General features: G+C 43.5%; 1 protein-coding gene across 24 annotated transcripts in view; it reads left to right on the forward strand.

The window, feature by feature from the left end:
- Nucleotides 1-20,707, forward strand: part of mark3a (MAP/microtubule affinity-regulating kinase 3a) — a 41,752-nt gene that overhangs the window by 9,377 nt on the left and 11,668 nt on the right. For 7 of the 24 annotated variants that reach the window (XM_086151348.1, XM_086151410.1, XM_086151391.1 and 4 more), the window contains exons 4-15: nt 5,331-5,379; nt 7,597-7,662; nt 11,715-11,785; nt 12,187-12,243; nt 14,178-14,414; nt 14,919-15,059; nt 16,050-16,149; nt 17,609-17,721; nt 17,814-17,961; nt 18,119-18,327; nt 19,012-19,115; nt 19,608-19,784. In XM_086151348.1, coding sequence (XP_086007474.1) covers nt 5,331-5,379; nt 7,597-7,662; nt 11,715-11,785; nt 12,187-12,243; nt 14,178-14,414; nt 14,919-15,059; nt 16,050-16,149; nt 17,609-17,721; nt 17,814-17,961; nt 18,119-18,327; nt 19,012-19,115; nt 19,608-19,784 — 1,472 coding nt within the window. The remainder of the gene's footprint in view (nt 1-5,330; nt 5,380-7,596; nt 7,663-11,714; nt 11,786-12,186; nt 12,244-14,177; nt 14,415-14,918; nt 15,060-16,049; nt 16,150-17,608; nt 17,722-17,813; nt 17,962-18,118; nt 18,328-19,011; nt 19,116-19,607; nt 19,785-20,707) is intronic. The other 17 variants (XM_086151436.1, XM_086151489.1, XM_086151469.1 and 14 more) reach the window with 3 other exon arrangements.

A 20,707-nucleotide genomic window follows, 5' to 3' on the forward strand; every position in this document is an offset into this window, starting at 1 on the left:
AGTCTTCTCATGGCTTAGTGTCACTTTCAGGCTCTATACTGAAATGATAAAGTTTTAGCTTCAGTGTTTGTTTTTTGGGTCCGCTGTGGTTGAGCAGCTCTAACCAACCTATTACGTAACCTCAGGGATAGGAGAGCGGTTGAGGGTCAACAGACATTGTCATCAGCTAGAAGTCCCCCACCCCCATGCTGACTTGATGACACTTGAGGTTTGGGAGTCTTGATTAAAAGTAAACATGGAGATCGAAGAGTCCAGGGACTTACCAACTCCTCTTCACTTCCATGTTCTAGTCAGTTGGATCACTTCTGGTTCCCGAAGTGTCACTGAAGGTGCCATTAGTTTGACTTGGCTCTGGAGCTGCTCCTGTCATGCCATGGATGAATTCAGGCTTTCTTTTCGTTCTTTTTGACCCCAAAAAAATTACCCTGGATTCCAAATCCTATTTTAATTTGTATTCCCCCAAAATCTTTGTGTGTGTGTGTGTGTGTGTGTGTGTGTGTGTGTGTGTGTGTGTGTGTGTGTGTGTGTGTGTGTGTGTGTGTGTGTGTGTGTGTGTGTGTGTGTGTGTGTGTGTGTGTGTGTGTGTGTGTGTGTGTGTGTGTGTGTGTGTGTGTGTGTGTGTGTGTGTGTGTGTGTGTGTGTGTGTGTGTGTGTGTGTGTGTGTGTGTGTGTAAACCTGTATACATGCAGGTTTATAATTGAAGAATTGGTTTAAGAGATTTTATATATATATACACACACACACACACACACACACAGGCATCTATGCACCAGTTTTTTCCGTCATTGTCCAGGTCATTTTGGGGATGTTTTGAGCTAATCTTGTTTGAAGGCTCCCCCCCCCCCGGATTTGACAGGGTTGCTTTTCTTTTATACAATTTCTTAGATTAATTTTTAATGCTGACCAAAGGCAAAGAGAGGGAACTTTTCTAAGATGAAAATCAGCCCATAAAGCTGCTTTTTCAGAAAAAAATCATGAAGGACAATGAACCTAAAATTATAGAAGAGCTAAATTTCATAGAAATTTGATAACTTTGAAGCTGGTGGGACTGGACTCGAGTATATGACCGAGGGGACACTCCAGATGTTTCCTGAGTGGCAACTTCATCCAGCAGCCTCCTTTCATGTGCTCAGTTACCTCGAAGGAGGCTGAATGTTGTGTAACCAGTGGCATGGTCGTTGCTGAACACGGGTCTCATCTTCACAGGATTGCGTAACTGCAGTCAAACGCCTTGGAGTGTGCAAATGTCACGCATGCTTGTCCGTCTCAGACAAGCATCTGGGCCCAGTGGACTTGTGGGCTCAGTTCTATCAGTTCCGTGAATTTTTTTTTTTTTTTTTAAGGTAACCCCCTGCCCCCTTGCTTATTTTTGCCAAAATTCAGTATTGCAACTGATCCTCAAAAATGGGCTTTTTAAAGTTAATCTCCTTGCATAGGTGGTCTTTTCCTTGGGAAGCGATTCTGCTTGTGATTTAGACATTGCTTGTGATTTAGACATTGGACCTCATTTATCGTGTGTGTGTGTGTGTGTGTGTGTGTGTGTGTGTGTGTGTGTGTGTGTGTGTGTGTGTGTGTGTGTGTGTGTGTGTGTGTGTGTGTGTGTGTGTGTGTGTGTGTGTGTGTGTGTGTGTGTGTGTGTGTGTGTGTGTGTGTGTGTGTGTGTGTGTGTGTGCGCATGCGCATGCGCACGAGAACATTTCCACACAAAGTATCGGATTCATCAACTTATAATAGATCCTACTTGTGCATAGGAACGTGCTTAAACGTACACACAACTCTTACCATGGTTATGCACAAAACCTATTGGTAGAACAATGAAACTACAAACAGGCGGCACCCAGTCACAGTGGTCAGCGACGTTAAACTTCACACATGCCCCTTGTTCCCTCTAATTAATAAGATTTCTCAGTGGCTGTTAGACAATTTGAATAATTGGTGTAACAGATTATAAAAGATAGCTTTGACAGGACAACCCTGGAATGAACTTGAAATGCACATGCCATGGCTTATATTGGAACCACTAGGATATTTGGAGAATAAAAGGAGTGTGTTTTCGGACTCTCAGCGGGAGCACAGAATGGCTTCTTAGCAGGTACGGCCTTGATTGGCTTATGCCAAGATTTACAATTCATGTTGGAGCAAGAGGAGACACACTAAAGCCATCCCAGCACGCCTCCACGTCCTGTCCACCATAGGATTTTTGGCCACCAGAACATTTCGCAGCCCACATTAAACAGAATCATACCGGAAGTGTTTGGATGATAATTTCTCCGGTCTCAGCTTACATCAAGTCCCCAAACAGCCATCACCATCAAGCCGATATTAAACGAGGGTTTCACACCATCGCAGGATTCCCAAACATAATTTGAGCCATTGATTGCACCCACATCTCAATAAAATCATTATTCAATGACTTCAGCTACAGAACAGGAAAGGATCTAATTCAATCAATGCGCAAGTAATCTGAGATCCACATATGTCTGTTAAACATTGCCTTGTGGTCTGGTGGAATACACGACTCATTCATTCTGCAAGAACACCTCAGTGGCTCTTTGCCTCCAAGCAGGAGTCGTTCAGGATGGTTGATTGGTGATTTTCCTAAGAATTCAAATTTATTTTCTGGGCTTCGTATGGTTCTTCTAACATCTCTGTAGGCAGTGTATGAGCCGTGACATGCTTTTTAGCAATGACTCTTATCTCACACCACTTCTTTCATTTCTTACACTGCTCAATCTTCTGATCCAACACAATTAGCTGCACTCATTACCTTCTCCCACATTCAGTTCTTTCTTTTGTTTGTCACACCTGCATTAAATCGTCCAAGCGGTATTTTGTGATTTGTTCCAACTTCCTCTAAAAGAATCTCAATCTTTGTGTTGGTGACATTGCTCTTCTTCGCCCTCTTTGCGGTGATTTTGGAAAGGGAAAAAATACATTCACGCCTTCGTAAGGAGATTGCCACTACCGTTTCAAACAGGTGGGATTTATCAACAGAGATTACTTACAAGAGAGCACATGGATTTTTTTGTGCACACACAAAATTTTTTGTTCGGTGCAAGAATTTAGAATCTTTCCTACGCACAGTTGATGATTGAGGGCCATGGTCTTGAAAAGACAGTAATAAAGAAAAGTAAAAACAGTGAAGTTAATTGGTGAGGGATTAATGGTTTGATTGATCACTTGGTCTTAATGGACAGTTCGCATGACCTATTGGGAGCTGACAGCCACCATGTATGTTGTGTTTTTCCTGCTCCTTGTTTTTCACCAGGAGTGGCGTGTTTACTGACAGACGTGTGCACACACACACACACATATCATCATCTTGATTGGTCGTTGTCTAATCAATTGCTGCTGAGTCATGACAGTAAGTTACAACACGCTCAGTGAGATCTTCATTATGGAATGTGATGATGTTGTCATAGGATGAAGGACACTTTTGCAGGGTGTTTTCACCACGAAACTCCAATCCTGGGATACAGAAACACACTGGCCCGGTTGTGGAGGAATTGCGTTAAAGGGGAGGTCCACTTCACCCTGGCATTCCATGGTGAAGATGTCACACTGCAACATTTGTGTGTCTGTTTGGCATCATCTTGACTCAGCGTTAAACCTTGTGAAATAAAGGGAGTTGTCACTTTTTCCACCAGGTTCTGTTGATGTGGCTCAGGGACGACTGGCTGGTTTGTCAAACTGGTCTGTGCCAGTTCAGTATCACTTGAAGAAAACCATCTTATAAAATCTAATTATAAGGTTCAAAGTTGGCATGCGGAGGCTTCTGGTAAAGGTTTTCAGTGCAGGTTCTCACCGGGTGATGAGAACCAACATATACGGTTCTCCTGTTGGTCTGCCTTTTTGGTCCGACAGGATTGATTACACATCAGTTTTTTTCTTTATGGGGTGTTCAAGTGAAGACAAACCTACCATCCTCACTTTACCACAAAGAGTCACATGAACGTACACATGTGACATGATTGGTCTAATTCCCTGCTTTGAACCAAAATATGAAACAAGAGTTTGTGTCTTATTTCTTAGTAGAAATGTCTTCAAATATGTTTCATCATTGATCCTGACACACTGACACGCAGATCTTCAGCCAATGAGGGTCAACCAGGAAGTGACTTTTTTGCTCACTTATGACAAGTCAAAGTTATGCTGTGCTTTTATTTTGGCATTACGAACGTTGACTGCTTGTGACCGTGTATCTGAAGTCAATCACTTCTTGTCTATCAAACAACCTCCTTGCAGCCCATCAAAAGAAACATGATGTCCAGCTGGGATTTCCTTTATTACTTCAGTGGTATTTAGGGAGGGAGGGAGTACCATTTCTTGGTAGTAGTACTTCATTATTTTTTTCAATTTATTATATTTTTTTAAAATATAGGCGGGTATGGTAGTTAATGCTGCCTAGGTTTATGGCCGAAACCACTGACCATACTGCAGGTCATACTGTAGAATAGTCAGTAGGGGAGTCTTGAAGCGAATATCTGCGTCAGGCTGCCATCTGTCCATTGTCCCTGCTGGTGTTTTCCCGCGCTGGACCGAAGGATTATTCTTCATCCGTCACATGTGGTCATCTGTGGCATTGGTGCACTCTGTAAATGTTTATATTCCGGTTGCATCTTCTCTGTAATTGCCTCCTCATATATTGATGTCTCTCACACCTTGGCACTGAGATGGTGGGTTGGGGGAGGGGGGTTGCTTAACAGACTCTCAATTACACATCCTCTGGTGTGGTGGAAGGATACAAAGGATTTGTCAGGGAATCTGCTGCTGTGGCTGCTTTGACCTGCAATGAATGGATGTTAGACATAACTTAGACCCTCTCAACCCTCCAAAAAACAAAGGGGGGGGGGGGAGCTGAAGCCATCAGACTGCTTTAATTCAGTAATATCAGTGCCCTGGACACAATAACATTTTGGAACAGACCATGCTGTAGAAGAGGCCTTCGCTCGGCTGTGATTACCTCAACACAGAGCGTCTTACAAAAGGAACTCAATTTGCACTCAGAAGGAGGACCTCAGATTGATGGGCAGGAAATCACACCCTGCATTTCCTCCCTGTCAGAGCTATATCAAGACAAATCTTTGCTGTCAATGATCCTGACAGAGAACTGAGGAACGTCCTCATAATCCAATCTTGTCTCCATGTCCAGAAATACACCTTCCACTCACAACAGCTTAATGTTTCTTAATAATATCTTTAATACTTCTTAATAACTAGTCCTTCAAGATAAGGGAACCCCTTTATTTTATATAATTCTCCTAGCTGAATGTATCATATGGACTCTGAGGCTGTTGGCGGTTTAAACTTTTTTCTCCTTGTTTTTCAGCTCTTCAGAGAAGTCCGAATAATGAAGATATTGAACCATCCCAACATAGGTAAGATCTGCAAACACCAGGGGATGTTGCATCAGTCATTGCAGGGGTAGGGTGACGGTAGTGTTATTAGAAGTGCTACTAAGCCGTGGTTCAGAAATATTAATATTATTGATGACGACAATATTAGTAGAAGCCTGATATCAAGTCCTCAAACACATTAGCCTTTGATATTGTTTCACATCCAAATAGCATTATTATATTTCACTTCAACTTTTTTTTTGTGCCAACTCCCCCTGACATCAACAATATTATATAATCATGATACAGGAACACTGGGACCCCGATAGGGCTCCTGGACTGGCAGGACAAGACACCTGATCTACACACAAACACACAGAAAACTACAATCCATTGGTTGGAAAGTTTGAACACTTTGTCCTCAGTCTGCCTTCAATTCCTAACAGGGGAAAGCTTAGCTTAGCACAAGGTTTTGTCTAAAAGCAGAGGTGTCAGACTGGAAAGTCTTGTTTGAAGTAGTTCTCTGAGTTCTGAGCGAACAGAGAAATTTTGCTTCCAGTCTGACAAGTCCTGACTGTGTCCGACACCGTGTCAATCAGGATTTTAGATAAGAGAACTGTATGACAGCAGGCTAGCGATTATGGATGATAAATCACAGGTCCAAAATATGAATTTGACTCATTTATCACTGAATATTAAAAGTCACTGTCATTGAAGTAACAGTCCCTTTATTGTTTTGTCAATGGAATTGCATCAGTATTCAAGGTATTTGATTAATTCAAATAAATCTATCATGATACCCCTACAAGGTATCCTGACTATTGGCAATGCTGCATATCATCATGGAAAGCATTCAACAACCCAACTACGTATTGAACAGACACAGTTTTGTTTCTAGCCGTATTAGCTACAAGCTTGATCTAATTGGTAGGGTAGGAACGTGGATATGAATTTTTTAACTATTGTTATTTTTAATTCCAGAAAATATTATTGTAATTCATTTCCTGCTGTCATCTCAGTGATTTCCTTTCCAGTCTCTGCAAGGTCCCCCCACCTTGCTGTGCAGTTTATGTAGACCTAGCCCGCAATTGTGTTCATCCATAAACCCCCATTAGCTCATGTATTGGGGGCAGTTCAGCTCCATGCTGCATTTCCTGATGGTACCATCAGTCTTTGTATTTGTGCTGCTGCTCATCTCATTGGCTGTGCTTCTGAGTGGCTGAGTGCCAGCAGTGAAAGTATCACTGCGCGCACCCCCCCCCCCCCCCCCCCCCATACACACACACCTCTGAAAACAATGGCACAGCAGTTTGATGGCTGCTCATGTGACCGTAGTCGAAGACACGTAGGAAGTGGTGCTGGTTTCCTGTGGTTCTTCATTGTCTGTTGGGTTCGGCTCTTCATGTTGGAAAACCCACTCCTGTCTCTATAGCAACAGGAGCATTAAGGGAGGTTATTTCCCATTTATTTTTACTTGTGTTTTTTCAGGTGATTTCTCAGATATAATAGATGACCTATCAAAATTTTTTGTTTGGAATTTTTAAGCGAGTTTCTGTGGGGTTTTTTTCCAATTCCCTTTTGCTTATCTTTGATGTGAACATCAGTTTGTACGTGTTTCGGTAAAGCAGGTGAGCTTGAGACTGACCGTGTGGGGAAAATGGTGAATCATAATTTTTGAAAAGAAAAACATCAGTCTAATATGTTCCTGTGTTATGGCCCCAGAGCTCATCCAATAAGACCAGGCATCATTCACTGCCTTAGAATGTTAAGTGTTTGCTAAACAATAATAAAAAGAGATGGAGACCAAAGTGATGTCTGCAGACCAAGTCTGCAAGAGAATAATTCTCTGCATTTGTTCACCAGAAACTGCCTCCATATGCATGTCTAACTCGCCTGCCAGGGTGTGTTTGGTTCCGATAGCCAGGATTCCACATTAACCCGACACTCTGCCATCCCTTCCCAAAGAAAATTTAATTCCAATCACTGTAACAACAGACAGCCCCCCCACCCTCCCATGCACGCATGCACCTTGATATAAGAATAGTGCTTGATGCAGTGTCCACACCATCAGGTCAAACCTGCACAAGACCATATGAACATGTGACACTGTCCCCCCCACCCCAGAAACACACTATGTAGACATTCAATCTTGGAGATGTTTAAGGTGCTCCTGGCTGTCTATGTTGATGGTCATTGCTAGCCCAGTACACTCTTCACCTGCAGAATTGGGTAAATCTTTGACTTTTCTTCTCTTCTCAGTCAAACTCTTCGAGGTCATTGAGACAGAGAGGACACTCTATCTGGTGATGGAGTATGCCAGCGGAGGTGAGGCACCGCCTGAAGGAAACACACACACACACACACACACTCACGTACGTTTACTGTTTCAGCCTGTCACTGTCCTAGTTGGATGATGGCCTGACACCATCTGAACGAACATGGAGAGTTTTAAGCAGGTCCTGAGGTGATCGGGTCTATCAGCTAAGTGGCGCTGCCCCCATCTCGGCTGGCACTTAGTTGGACAGAACTTGACAGATAGACCTGTTAATTATTCATTCTTCCTGGCAACAGCGCTTCGTTAACAAGAAACTCTGTGGCACTCCATCAGCTCCTCTGAACGGGTTCGGACAGATACCAACCCGTTCACACTTGGAGCAGCAGGAAACACCTGGGAGATGATCAGAGTGGGTCCAACCTTCTGTTTAGAGTCAAACTGCAGTAGGAAGTGGAATTTAAACTGACCTTTAATTTATTTCATTTCAACATCAGCGGCAGGTCTCTATGGACTTTCTCCATTTCTTTAAAGGATTCCTGTTTTTAAAGGTCATACTTGAGTCTCAATCCCAACACTCAAGAAGCCTGGAGTCTCAGTTGGTCAGCTCAGACACAGAACGTGATCAGAACTGGATGATTGGATATGAGACAAACGTAGCATCAAGGAGATTCACTGGAATCATTTAGGCTAAATCTCAGGCTTCGAAAGATGCCAAAACCACTTCTTGTCCCTACATTTTCATCTGGGCTCTGGCCAGGTTGCATTTGTTATTTAGCAACCTGAAAACAACTCAACATAAACAGCAGGATCTAAATCAGAATGGTTGGACATCCAAAGTTACTACATTGACATCACAACCTGCATTCAACCAAATAGCAATGTCTGAACAAAGTTAACATCAAGCAGAGACATTAGATAGAAGGTTATCGGATCTTTGACAGAAACTATTGATCAGTAAGTCAACATGTTCTGCCACAGATACAGTCAGCTGACTGCGGGTTGAATGGGTTTGTGTATTATTACATGTTGCATAACTATGTTATCCATGGTGGTTATTAATCAAACATGGTCACGAATCAGTTAAAGTGACGTTCAGTCTCAGTTACCATACAGATGGATCAGAATTTTCACAACAACTGACGGTCAGCTGGGCAGCTGGGCCAACAGGAAGTGAAACTCCATTCCCCTCCAGCAGGCAGCCGTTGCTTCCCGACACGCTAGGATGGTCACACAGCTGCTTCCTGGCACCACGTGCACTCACATGGGCTCTAGTTAAAAAATGTAAAAATATCAATACATTATGGCTTTACTCCTGGAATGTGTTCTATTTCACATTTGGTTCCTCTCACGTCCAACGTCTCTTCCTTGTGTCAGTCCCTATGGGTCAAACTGCCTCCATGTTTGGATTACATAAGCAAGTCCATCAATGGAGAGGCTGTCCAGCCCTTTTTTGCCTCTGGGTAAATATCAAAAGTTTCATTCGACCAAGTAGCTGCTGCCGTCCATGTCTGCTTTGACGGCTCATTTCTCTTTATCTCATTAAATGCGGTGTCACACACATACACACACACACACACACACACAACCTGAAAAGCAAAGCCAGCCATTGATCTGCTGTAAGGGTCGAAATTGGGCTGTTGAGGCGAGTGCAACCGATAAATTGCAAAGACCCGCTTGCCGAGGAGCAAATCACATTACCGCCTGGACTGGAGCTCTGATCGCTGGCCAATTAAATTACATCTTAATGAAGTAAATCTAATATTTCTCTCAGGTCGGCATTGATTTACTCAGAATTGGAGCGGAATCTCAAGAGGACCATCATCCCCTTCTCGGAAGCTCGGCAGATTAGTGTCCCTTAATTGCAGACGGAACTGCCAGAAGTTGCACAATTATGTCATAAAAAAAAAAGTTTTGATATGTAAAACTGTATGTAAGAAAATTACATCAAGCAGTCTGTAACAACAGGATCTGCTGGGGCTGCGAGCAACTCGCTTGTAAAATCAGATATTCGCTGCTGAGGTCACAGTATCTTTGATCAACACCAGGATCTAGCGGTCAGTCTTTCAGCCCTTAAGACTTAGCACAGACCAGTTCTGTCTGGTTGGTGCCCCCCTGTGGTCTTGCCAGTATCGGCAGTTAGACTGACCTGTTGTTCCTCTGGCTTGGTAAATGCATGATACTTCCTGACAAAGGATGTAGGTGGATTTCCAGCTTTCATTCCAAAAGAAAGGAGTGCAAGACAATGTTACAGTAACTGTTGTTGAACATTTTGGTAGAACCCAGACGTGTTCTATTTGTTTTTTTTGGGGGGGGGCATTTCACCTGTCCTCTGAGGGGCCGTTTTCATTCTGAGCATTTCCAGTTGTTTCAACATGATAATGAGCACCATGACTAGTCCTGTGTTTAGTATTTTTTACTTGGTTTTCTGGAGATTTGTTCTCTTTCAAACATTTCCTGGATATTTCCATGTTCAGCTGGTTGTCTCCAAGTGACAAGACAATCTCCATAGTGAGCTTGCTCCTAGAAACATTTCTCAAGGAGGGGCCTCTGCTTTATTTACACACCAACACTGATTTTCTGTTGGCCTTCCATTTGTTGTCCTTCCATTTGTTCCCCCTCTCCATCTGATTTCACATGGCTTCCCCTTGCCTGACCAATCAGACTACCTTGCTGACAATCAAAGATGCCCCTCAGCAATGAACGTTTTATTTATCTTTTTAAAGGAAAAATTTCAAGTCTTTTCTTGAAGAAGAATCATATTTCCTGGACTTCTGACGATATTCCATATTAACACCTTGTCCAGCCACAACCCTGGATTATTATTGAACATCATCCAGCATTGTGGCCTCCGATCTCCAACTGGTTTGTCTTTCACCCATTACTGTACACTGATTGGTCATAGGTTGAGCCAGTCGTAGCTTGAAGTAAACAAAAGGGGAACAGGACCTTGAAGGTGTCTTGATTAATACTTATTCAGACATTAGGAACTGTGATATCTAGAAACCTCTGTGTGTGTGAATGCTTCTGCCGGTCAGTGCTTTGAGCCAGGAAGGGTTTTCCATGATTGGGTCCATTCATTTGCCTGACCATATGCTAACACGCACGTTGAGCACTGGAATTGCATCAGAACGCAGGTGAAGGTGGTCAGGTGTTGCCCGGGAAGCATTTGGAGGGGGCTAGGGTTGGCAGCAGCTGGTGCCTCCAGGAGGCACTGGGTGGAGATCCAGAAACAGCCTCTGGTCGTGCACATGGGTGACCGTGCATGGCAGCTGTGAAGGAAAGTTCTTTGGGGGAATCACCCTGAAGGTATTTCTAATTAAGTGAAGACCCACTTTTCTCTGTCTTGGTCTCTTAGAGGAACATTTTTGGCGTCATCACGTCAGAGCTGAAGGACGAGCTGTAAAACAGAAATGTCTTCGTCACACAGGAACCAAGTCATTCAGAACAGAAATATCCAAGGAATTGTCTGATTGTCATTGTGCTAACAAATGCTGCTGAGCAGGAATTCATAAAAAGGGCACTATTTTTTTTTCGTTTTTTCCCCTTCCCATTCTGGCTGGATTTTGGTTCTGTTTATCATCGGAAACCCTCTTGAGATGAGTTTTCTCTGCCCTCTGACATGGAGAGACATCACAATGGAGGTAGGAAAAAGCAGCTGAGTCCTGACCCAGTTAGATCTCCTGATTTGACCTGTTGGTTCTGAGAACATTGACACTCTAGAAGAAACATCAGATGAAATTATTCTCTCCAAAGTAGCCAAGGGCTGAACTAGCAGAGGAGGGTTATTGTGTTCTTGCTCTGTGAGAACCACAACCGAGAAGACTGGAGCTGGACGTTCACTGTTACTTTCTGTCATGTGACTATGAGCCTTCGGCACTCCATCCGGTCACATCCATTGGTGGATGAAGTGTGTGTCCCTGGCTGTCAATCCAACATGCTGCTCGTTGTTGTGCTAGGCTAACTCATGAGGTCTGCCTCTGTTTCATGATTCATAGGAGGGCACCTGTCTTCTGGTCTTCCTGTGGGGGCCATGACACAAATTCACAGATACTTTTATATCGTCTCAAACACTGATTCTCTCTCTTTCATGTCTTTCTTTCAGGAGAGGTTTTCGACTACCTGGTTGCTCACGGACGAATGAAGGAAAAGGAGGCCAGGGCTAAATTTAGACAGGTACCCAGCTTCCTGCCCCCGCAGTGTTCTGCTTTCACACCTCTGCCCCTCTACTCTCTCTCTCTCGCACACGCACATACACACACATCCCTGGCCTCTTCCTCCAAGCTAATATGTGGTCACGTGACGTCACCAGACAGACCAGACATCTGGTGCTAAAGGGCCTCATAATTGACCAGTCCACATGCCATTGTGAGGGATGAGTGCATTCCTGCAAATGTCAGATTTTGCATTTCATTCACAAAGATGAAACTCATTGAGAACCAGTAACTGGAAACTTAGATCTCCTGCTTCTCGTCAGTCCTCCTCCCATGCTCTCCTGCAGTCCGTCACGTTTGCTATTCCTCTACTGATCCAGCTCACACTAGCTGACCTGCTGTGTTCTCCTTCCTCCTCTGCAGATTGTATCAGCCGTGCAGTACTGCCACCAGAAGCACATTGTTCATAGAGACCTCAAGGTGAGTTCATTGACGTCACAGCATCATTCTGATCGTCATGGGCCACTTGGCCCTCAATAGGTAGTTGTGATAAAGTAGGGGAAAAGGAACTACTTGCTGAAAATAAAGCTTATTTCTCGAGGTCGGAGCTGATCGTCATTCCCATAGTGACATCTATAGGCTGAACTTCCAGGCTTTTCATATACCACATTTTATCAATGAATGTTTTTAAACTGAAACCGACACTTGAATTGGTCATGCCTCGTTTCCATGGTGAAAATCGTTTAAGGATGTAAGAATACCAGAGGCAATCCTCCAAATAAACTAATACCTAAAACGCTCAGTATGACATTATCAGGGGCAGTAAAGGACAAACATACAATTGGATTATAAATGGTATATGAAATCACAAGTGATGCCATCAGTCACCAGGCTGTTTGTTCATTTGGAATCTTCAAAATGATATTGAAATTGACGAGATGAATGAAATAAATAAACTTCAAATGAAGGTAATCCCAAAGTGCTTGAGAAACAGTGATGATGGGAATAGTGCAGATACAATGAGTATCAAACAAACGCTGAGCTCCAGTAGGTTCACATTTATGACGGCATTTGTAATTTTCTCGTGGTGGGAGTAATGCAGGATTATCTAATCCTCATCTGGTGTTAGCGGGATGACTGTGTAAGGTGCCCCCCTCCCCGCAACACTGTCACCACCCATCCCCCACCCACAGATCCCTTCATGCTGCTGCCTCCCTGCTCCTGCTACGCCTCCAAATCTAAATATTGATGCTTTGGTATTTTATCTTCTCTGCAAAGAGAAACCCATTTCCCTCCAGAGCTTCATCAATCATCTATGAGGAGGAGGAGCAGACTCTTGCTCTGTGTCTGTGTGCGCGTGCGTGCGTGCCTGTGTCAAACCTCAGGCTGCTCTGGTTTGTTCCTGCTCATTTATTAATTTATTACCAAATTTGTCTTTTTTTTTTTTTTTTTTTTTCCTCCGCCACCTTGTTGCATTTTTAAGTATTTCTTGTTGATTTATAACTCATTTAATGACTGAACTCTTTTAAATTGATCCTGTACAGGTCAGGAAACCATCCTTCTTAATGTTCTTCCAAACATCTCACTCTGTTTCAGGTTAAAAGTTGGATGGCTTTTAAAGCTGATAGTAGACTGATTGTAGACTGAGAAACTATGATCTCCAGCTCCTGCTGGTTCAATCCTTCAGTTCTGAACTTCCTAGGGGTTCTGGTCTGTCTGCTCGGCTTCATCTGCCTGCTTAGTTCTCAGCATTGTGATTACTGGTAGACAATTGATTCCTTCTGTTTTATTGTGGGCCGCCTCTGACTGCATGGAAAGATAGTTCAATCAATAGACATCAATATCTGATCAATTGTCAATTGGCCCCTCTGATGTAATGGCTTCACTGGTTTTCACTTGAGCCATCTTTTTTTTTTTTTTTTTTTTTTTTTTTTTTTTTTTTTTTAAATAATGACACTGTCTTCTATCCTAGCTGTCAGGAAAACAGACTGGATCGATATTTCAACTGATTAGCACCTATGAACCAATCAATCAGTCACAACCAGACTTTCAGTGAATAGTTTCCAGAGGACACTCAATAGGAAATAATATTCGGGGCCTCGTCCATTATGAGGTCAAAAATAGTCTAGGGAAAAATGGTGAAACTGCGGTGAAAAAAGTGAATATTATGAGAAAAAATTTGAATGTTGTAATCTTATCTTTTAGTTTATGAGGATTTAATCTCATGTTTTTTACTCAAAATATCAGGACATCAATCTTTAGTTTAATTTCTTGTGTGTATTTGCTTGATAATTACAGATTATACATGACCCCTCGAGTGTTTGTGCATGTATGTATTTGGGTAGTATATGGATCAAAGGTATTCTTTCCTGAAGTAGCTTTATGACCCCTGACTCCTCTGGCTCCCTCCGCAGGCCGAGAACCTGCTTCTCGATGCAGACATGAACATAAAAATCGCAGACTTCGGCTTCAGTAACGAGTTCACCCTGGGCAACAAGTTGGACACGTTCTGCGGCTCGCCGCCGTACGCTGCCCCCGAACTGTTCCAGGGGAAGAAGTACGACGGGCCGGAGGTGGATGTCTGGAGCCTCGGTGTGATTCTCTATACGCTGGTCAGCGGGTCACTGCCCTTCGATGGACAGAACCTCAAGGTGAACTGACCTCTGGACTGAAGTTCACCTGTATCGTGTGCCCTAATAAGTGCTCAAGAAGTCTTTGGCATTGATCCATGATTGAAACTTGAATTTCCAGCGTGAAAATTCCCTCAATCTATCAGTCGATCAATCAAAGTCGTCATCAGTTTGCTTAAATGGATTTTGTGATGTCATGGGATCTCAACCCAAAATATTGATATTAGTTTAACTAAGAACTAACTAAGATACAACGTCCAGATAACGTGACAGTTCTTCCCATCATCCTCGTTCACTCAAAAGTATATTTAATCAATAAGTACTAATAAGTACTGAATAAGTACTTTGACTTTTTGACTGTGCATTGTCAATAATGTTGTTTCTGAAGACATGTTGCCGCTGACTTTTTTTCGTGGAACTACATGATGAGGAGCCCTGACAGGAGTATCCATGGTTCTTTTTACGGTGTGTTCAGCCCCCCCCCCCCAAAAAAAATCACCTATCTGATGATCCCCCTATATGCAGGAGCTGCGCGAGCGGGTTCTGAGAGGGAAGTACCGCATCCCCTTCTACATGTCAACGGACTGTGAGAATCTCCTCAAGCGCTTCCTGGTTCTGAACCCGGCCAAGCGGGGGACTCTCGAGGTGAGGGAGGACACAGAAAATGTAAATATACCTCTTAAGTTTTTAACCAGCTCTCACCATCAAAGAACCTCATGTATCCTCCACCTGCATCATCACCCATAGATGGAGACCATGGTTCACCGTGACCTCCTCCCCCACTCCACCTCTTTACTGTTCAGGCATCACTGAAAACCTCCCCTTGTCTTTCCTAGTTCTGGACACAATACCCCCGTCCCTCCCACATACACATGCCTCCCCCAAGCATTGTCCTAAACGCAACCGGAAGATGAGCCACAAGTAATTACATGATTACTTCAAATTAAACCAGAATTAATTTTAAAAAGTGCTGAAATTTCACAAGAAATAACCAGAAAATAGCATGATGATGATGTTCAAAATGAGGATAAGTAAGAAAAGAAATAAATCGAGTTAAAAGTGATGTAATGGGAGACCTGGTTTAATCCTAATCTGTCAGATTATTCCTGGAAATCTGGTTTGAAGTGATTTGCTTTTTCGCACATCAGGATGGCGTGACGCAGTGTCATGTGGGTTTGATCGTGTGGATGCGGCCTGTGGTCTCATCACAGGCTGATCAATGATAATTAATTTGGCTGTTGATTAAAAAGCAAACTGAAGAATAGTGGAGCACACAACGTGATGTCATTTCCTGCTGTCACACCAAAAATAATTTGTAGCTTGTCGTGATGACAGTTTGAAACATCAATGCAAATTGGCCTCTAGTTTGGATCCACTTTTATTGAGATGTGCCATAATGATCTTTACAAATCATTTTAACTATTGAATAAATCTGTTAACAGTTTTATGAATGAGACCTGCTATTTTGAGATATTTTGTGTGTGATTTTTAAAAAATTTTTTTTTTATTTTATTTTTTTTTAAGCCACTTATTAGGTGATAGTTGATTTTTCTGTCAATTCTCATCTCATTGAATAAATGAGCAGAGCCACTTCGTTCATTGTCTCTCCTGTGACATCATCGAGCAGCAGTCTGAATGTTTTCTGAATGCTTTCAGCAAATCATGAAGGATCGATGGATCAACGCTGGCTTCGAGGAGGACGAGCTGAAGCCGTATGTGGAGCCAGAGCTGGACATCACTGACCAAAAGAGGATAGGTGACTGACTTCTCTTTCCTCATTGTTTCATTGTTTCCCAATGGGGGGGGGGGGTCTTCACTTGTTTTTTGCTGCCTGAGAGACCAAATGCGAACAGATAAAAAACAGGGAAGCCGAGAGGAGGAGGCTCTTCAAAGGTGTTGCATAACGAGAGCTTTTTGAGGGGGAAAGGGGGCGTCTGTCGTCAGCGTGAGGAGAGACAGCCTCCCCTCCACCCGCGGAGGAATCCCTCCACCTGAATAATTCATAGAGTGGTTTACATAAGAGCTTCCCCCGACTCCAGAGCAGTCAGCTGCCTGCTGGTCCCTGATCAAATTCAGAGGATTTTAGGACGTTTCTTTGGTCTTCAGGCTCTTAAAGCTCCTATCAGGTCATTCATTTATCTTAATGAATTTCATTATCTTAAGGGATTTTCTTGTTGACAGGTAGTCCTTAATGAATGTTACAACATTATTTTTTTTAGATAACTAGGTTTAGTTGGTTTTTTTTTTTTTTTTTGTGTAATAATTAATTTTCAAATATTCTCTCAGGCTTATTGCAGAGGCATTTTTTCAGATGCATTCTCAAACTATAGATGATTACTCAGACTACCCATCAATCGCTTCTTTGTTTTAAGAAATTTTTGGTGGATATTTTTCTTTAGGGGATTTATTTTTTGGACATAATGTTTTGAATTTTTTTTTTTTTTTTTAATTAATATTTTCCTTTTTGTGACACTTTGTTTATGTTGTTTCCAATGTTTGAATCATCGGTTTCAGGTTTTTTTTTTTTGGATGATACAAGCATCTTCTCCAAGACATTATCAGCCAATCTAGATGAGAAAGGTTAAAAATAAAGTCAAAATCACGGTTTTAATTAAAGTGACCAGTAAATGTCTCAAGGTGGCGAAGATGTTGTTTACAGTGAGGAAGGATAACTGGAGTTTGGCAGCAGGCTGCGGCCATGTGACCATTGAGGCTGCCGAGAGCAGGAACGTCCTCGTTACTATGAAGTGGGTCCTCGCAAAGCTATAAATACACACCGAACTGAATGTTTAATAGCTGCTCATCCTTCAGAGAGGGGAGGAGGTGTCCATGCCCGTTCATGCTACGGCACATGCTCTCCGTAGAGCACTTCTGCACAGTTCATGATCACATGACCTCCTTGCACACCCAATCATCTCACACACGTGATCCCTTCAACACCGAAATGCAGCTAGAAGATCACAAAATTCAATTCTTCTTCATTCTTTTTTACAGCAACTGTGAATGAAGATAGCGGCTCATTAAAAAAATCTGAAATTCTAATGAAAAAAATAAGTGAAATTGACTGTATATTTTCGAGTTTTTTTTTTATCTCCACCCTACCCCATAGGCATTCATGTCAAAGCTCTTTTTGATAAGTGAGCTGCAAGGGCCAAAATGTTAAAAATTTACATCTTGATTTTCTGGTAGTGATGAAGTATCTTGTGTGTGTGTAGATGTGATGGTGGGGATGGGCTACAACCTGGAAGAGATCCAGGACTCTCTGGCCAAGATGAAGTACGACGAGATAACGGCCACCTATCTGCTGCTGGGCAGGAAGGCCTCTGAGGTAGGATTCTCCTCAAGCATTCAACGGGAATGTGAAGCATGTATTTCCTGGCAAGTAGATGGTAGAACCGCTGTGTGTGTTATATCTCCCAGCTGGAGCCCAGTGAGTCGGCCTCCAGCAGCAACCTGTCTCTGGCCAAATCCCGACCCAACAGCGAGCTGAACGGCCAGTCACCCGCCCACCTCAAAGTCCATCGGAGCGTCTCCTCCAACCACAAGCAGAGGCGCTACAGTGAGCAAGGTGAGAAAGAGGAGGAGGAGGAGGAAGAGGTTGGTGGTATCACCACACCTTCAGTTTAAATTCTGAAGCAGTTAGGGATTGTCACACCAGAGCTAATTACGAGTTGTAACCTCCAGCTGAACCAGACAACGCTAATGAGATGATTTCCCACCCACAGTTGGGCAGAACGTTCCCCCCCATCCAAAGAGGAGCCAGACCACCACAGCTGAGAACAACACCAAGGAGGAGGGCGGGGTTCAGCTCCGCAAACCTAGCACCCCGGGGAGCCGCGGTGCCCCCCCCTCCAGCCCACTGCTGGGCAACGCCAACAACCCCAACAAGGCAGACATCCCCGACCGCAGGAAAGGCGCCACCACAGGCCACAGCGTGAGTCTATGCCACTCCCTGAAGGCTCTGTCATATTAGTCAAGAGCAGGGGTCAGGAACCTTTTTTAGTGGGAGAGCCTTAAAAGCCAAATATTTCTAAATGTATTTCATTGAGAGCCATATAGTATTTTAATGAATAATAAATTAAATTTGTGTTACTTTTAATGCGACCTCTGGTGCTGCATGGATTTGTTTGAAGTGCCGCTTTATATTTGACCGTTTCATTGATGCAATTTTATTATTGCATATTAGACATACCGCAGATCCAAATGCAAATTCCTCTGTCCACGCAGCCTGGAATGCACGTTAATCATTGTCTTTTGTTCTTTTCAACATCTTTTTCGTTACAAGGGTTGAAGCGGATAAAGTAGTTGGCTATCTGAAAAATTAATTTCTTCACCTTTACAATTACCCGGACATGCTCGGAAGCTATTGGTTCCCGACCCGACCAATGGGTGACTCGTGAAATTTATCTGAAAATAAGTTCCAAACCGTTTTTTTTTTTTTTTTTTTTTTTTTTTTTTTTTTTTCAACTCAAAATTGACTGGGAGCCAAATGCTGTCACCGAAAGAGCCATATATGGCTCGCAAGCCATAGGTTTCCAACCGCTGGTCTAGAACGTGGGGGCTTCCAACAGAGTGTCTGAGCATGAGATGTCAACTGACTTCCTTCCTCTCTTCTCAGAATAACACAGCCTCGGCAGGAATGACCCGCAGGAACACGTACGTCTGCAGTGACAGGAACAACACGGACCGCCTGTCAGTAATTCCCAATGGCAAGGAAAACAGGTGAGAGCTCCACCCACCACTTCTTCTTTCCTCAGGCAGACAGAGGAAATGTTGTCCAATCAGGTCACATAGTAATGCTATTAGGCTATTAAAAAGTTTGTTACTTTAAACTTTACCATTTTATTCCCATCTCAGTTTTTTCACACTGAATTTGTTTTGTTTTTTTACTGGAGTTGAAAGTGTGACTGTATATGACTGTATATGAAGTGATGTTATTTAATCCGTCTGCACAAACACTGGCCAATGAAGCAGACGGAGACATCCCTCAGCATCTGGGAGTTTCCTGCTCTTCAGGTTTGATTTCAAGACACTGTTCCAAACCCAGACTGACCTGGTTCTGGTGGCTCTGGTTCCGGTTCTGTTTCTTTACCTTGTTTTGTGTTTCTGTTCCTTTTCTTTCTTTATGACTTTTCTCCTTTTTTTTTTCTCGTCATCTTTGTGTTCATTTCTCTCTGTGTTTGTTTGGGGGCGGGGCTCATTGTGGCATGACAGCATCACTGAGATGGCTTGTGCCGCTGGCCCCTCCTCTGCCTTTGCGGGTGCCGCGTTCGGTGCCTCGTCCAATTCGGTGCGTCTGAGGTACCAAACCGTGGGCCCGTTATCCGCCTACCAGGCGGGCTGGGCCACACTGCCCCACTCCTACTACGCTCTGGACCACTGTTCGCCCAAGTAAGACGGCGGGGGCCTCCCACACCTCCCTGTCTGTCTCCCGTTGTGTCTCCACCCCTCTCTCTCCCCTACCGTCGCTAACCCACACATCATGCCATTAACCCTGCCCACCTCCCCTCGACTAAAACCATTGGTCATTCACCGCCAGCAACCATGGTGCCGCCCACTTTGTCTGGTAACCTGACATACGTTCCCGGCCATCAGCCAAGAGCGGGGACCCTTTGAACTGTCACTGTTGACTCAAACATCAGGTTATTGTGTTCATAGTCAGATAATTCCCAGCTACAATTGGAAAAAATTATCCTGAACACAATTGGGGCTACCACCCCTTGCTTCCTGAATGCTGCTTCATGGTGATTGGCCACTATGTTTGGTCTGCTCAATGAACTTGAGGAAGTCATGGTGAAGGAAGGGGCCACACACAGGAGTGTGTGATGTCAGAGAATCTATGTCCTCCTTGATCTTCCCTGTCTTTCTCAGTCCAGAAGCTTGAGGTTGTTAAGATTTTTATATTCGAGACGCTTTTAAAGTTTATCCGGCATCTCCAGAGCCAAATTATCTCCAAGGTCAAAGTCTTGGTCTCAGGTCTTGTTGGAGTCCAGGGGCCTTGGCCTGCCTCCCCCTGTCAGAGACAGAATGTGTGATGGGACAACCCCTCAGTCACAAAATGAGTGCTAACAATCTGAAACATGTAACCAGATGATTTGCTGCTGCTGTTTTGGTGAGAAGACCTGTGAACGTTTTTCTCCCTCAGTGAAAGGTCTCTATCTTTTGAAGGAAGCAAAACATGGAAGTCCTTCTGCACATTTCAGTGGCGGCCATCTTTGGTCTCAGGAGCATCCAGGCTCTCATTGAACCCAGCCTGCCCAAGTTAAAAGGCTGATATTTGCCCATCACTCAGGTTGGAAAACAGAATTTTAAGT

The sequence above is a fragment of the Fistularia commersonii genome, chromosome 1 (genome assembly GCF_037954325.1).
Source record: "Fistularia commersonii isolate RoL2024-O1a breed Wild chromosome 1, RoL_Fcom_v1.0, whole genome shotgun sequence".
Taxonomy (NCBI): domain Eukaryota; kingdom Metazoa; phylum Chordata; class Actinopteri; order Syngnathiformes; family Fistulariidae; genus Fistularia; species Fistularia commersonii.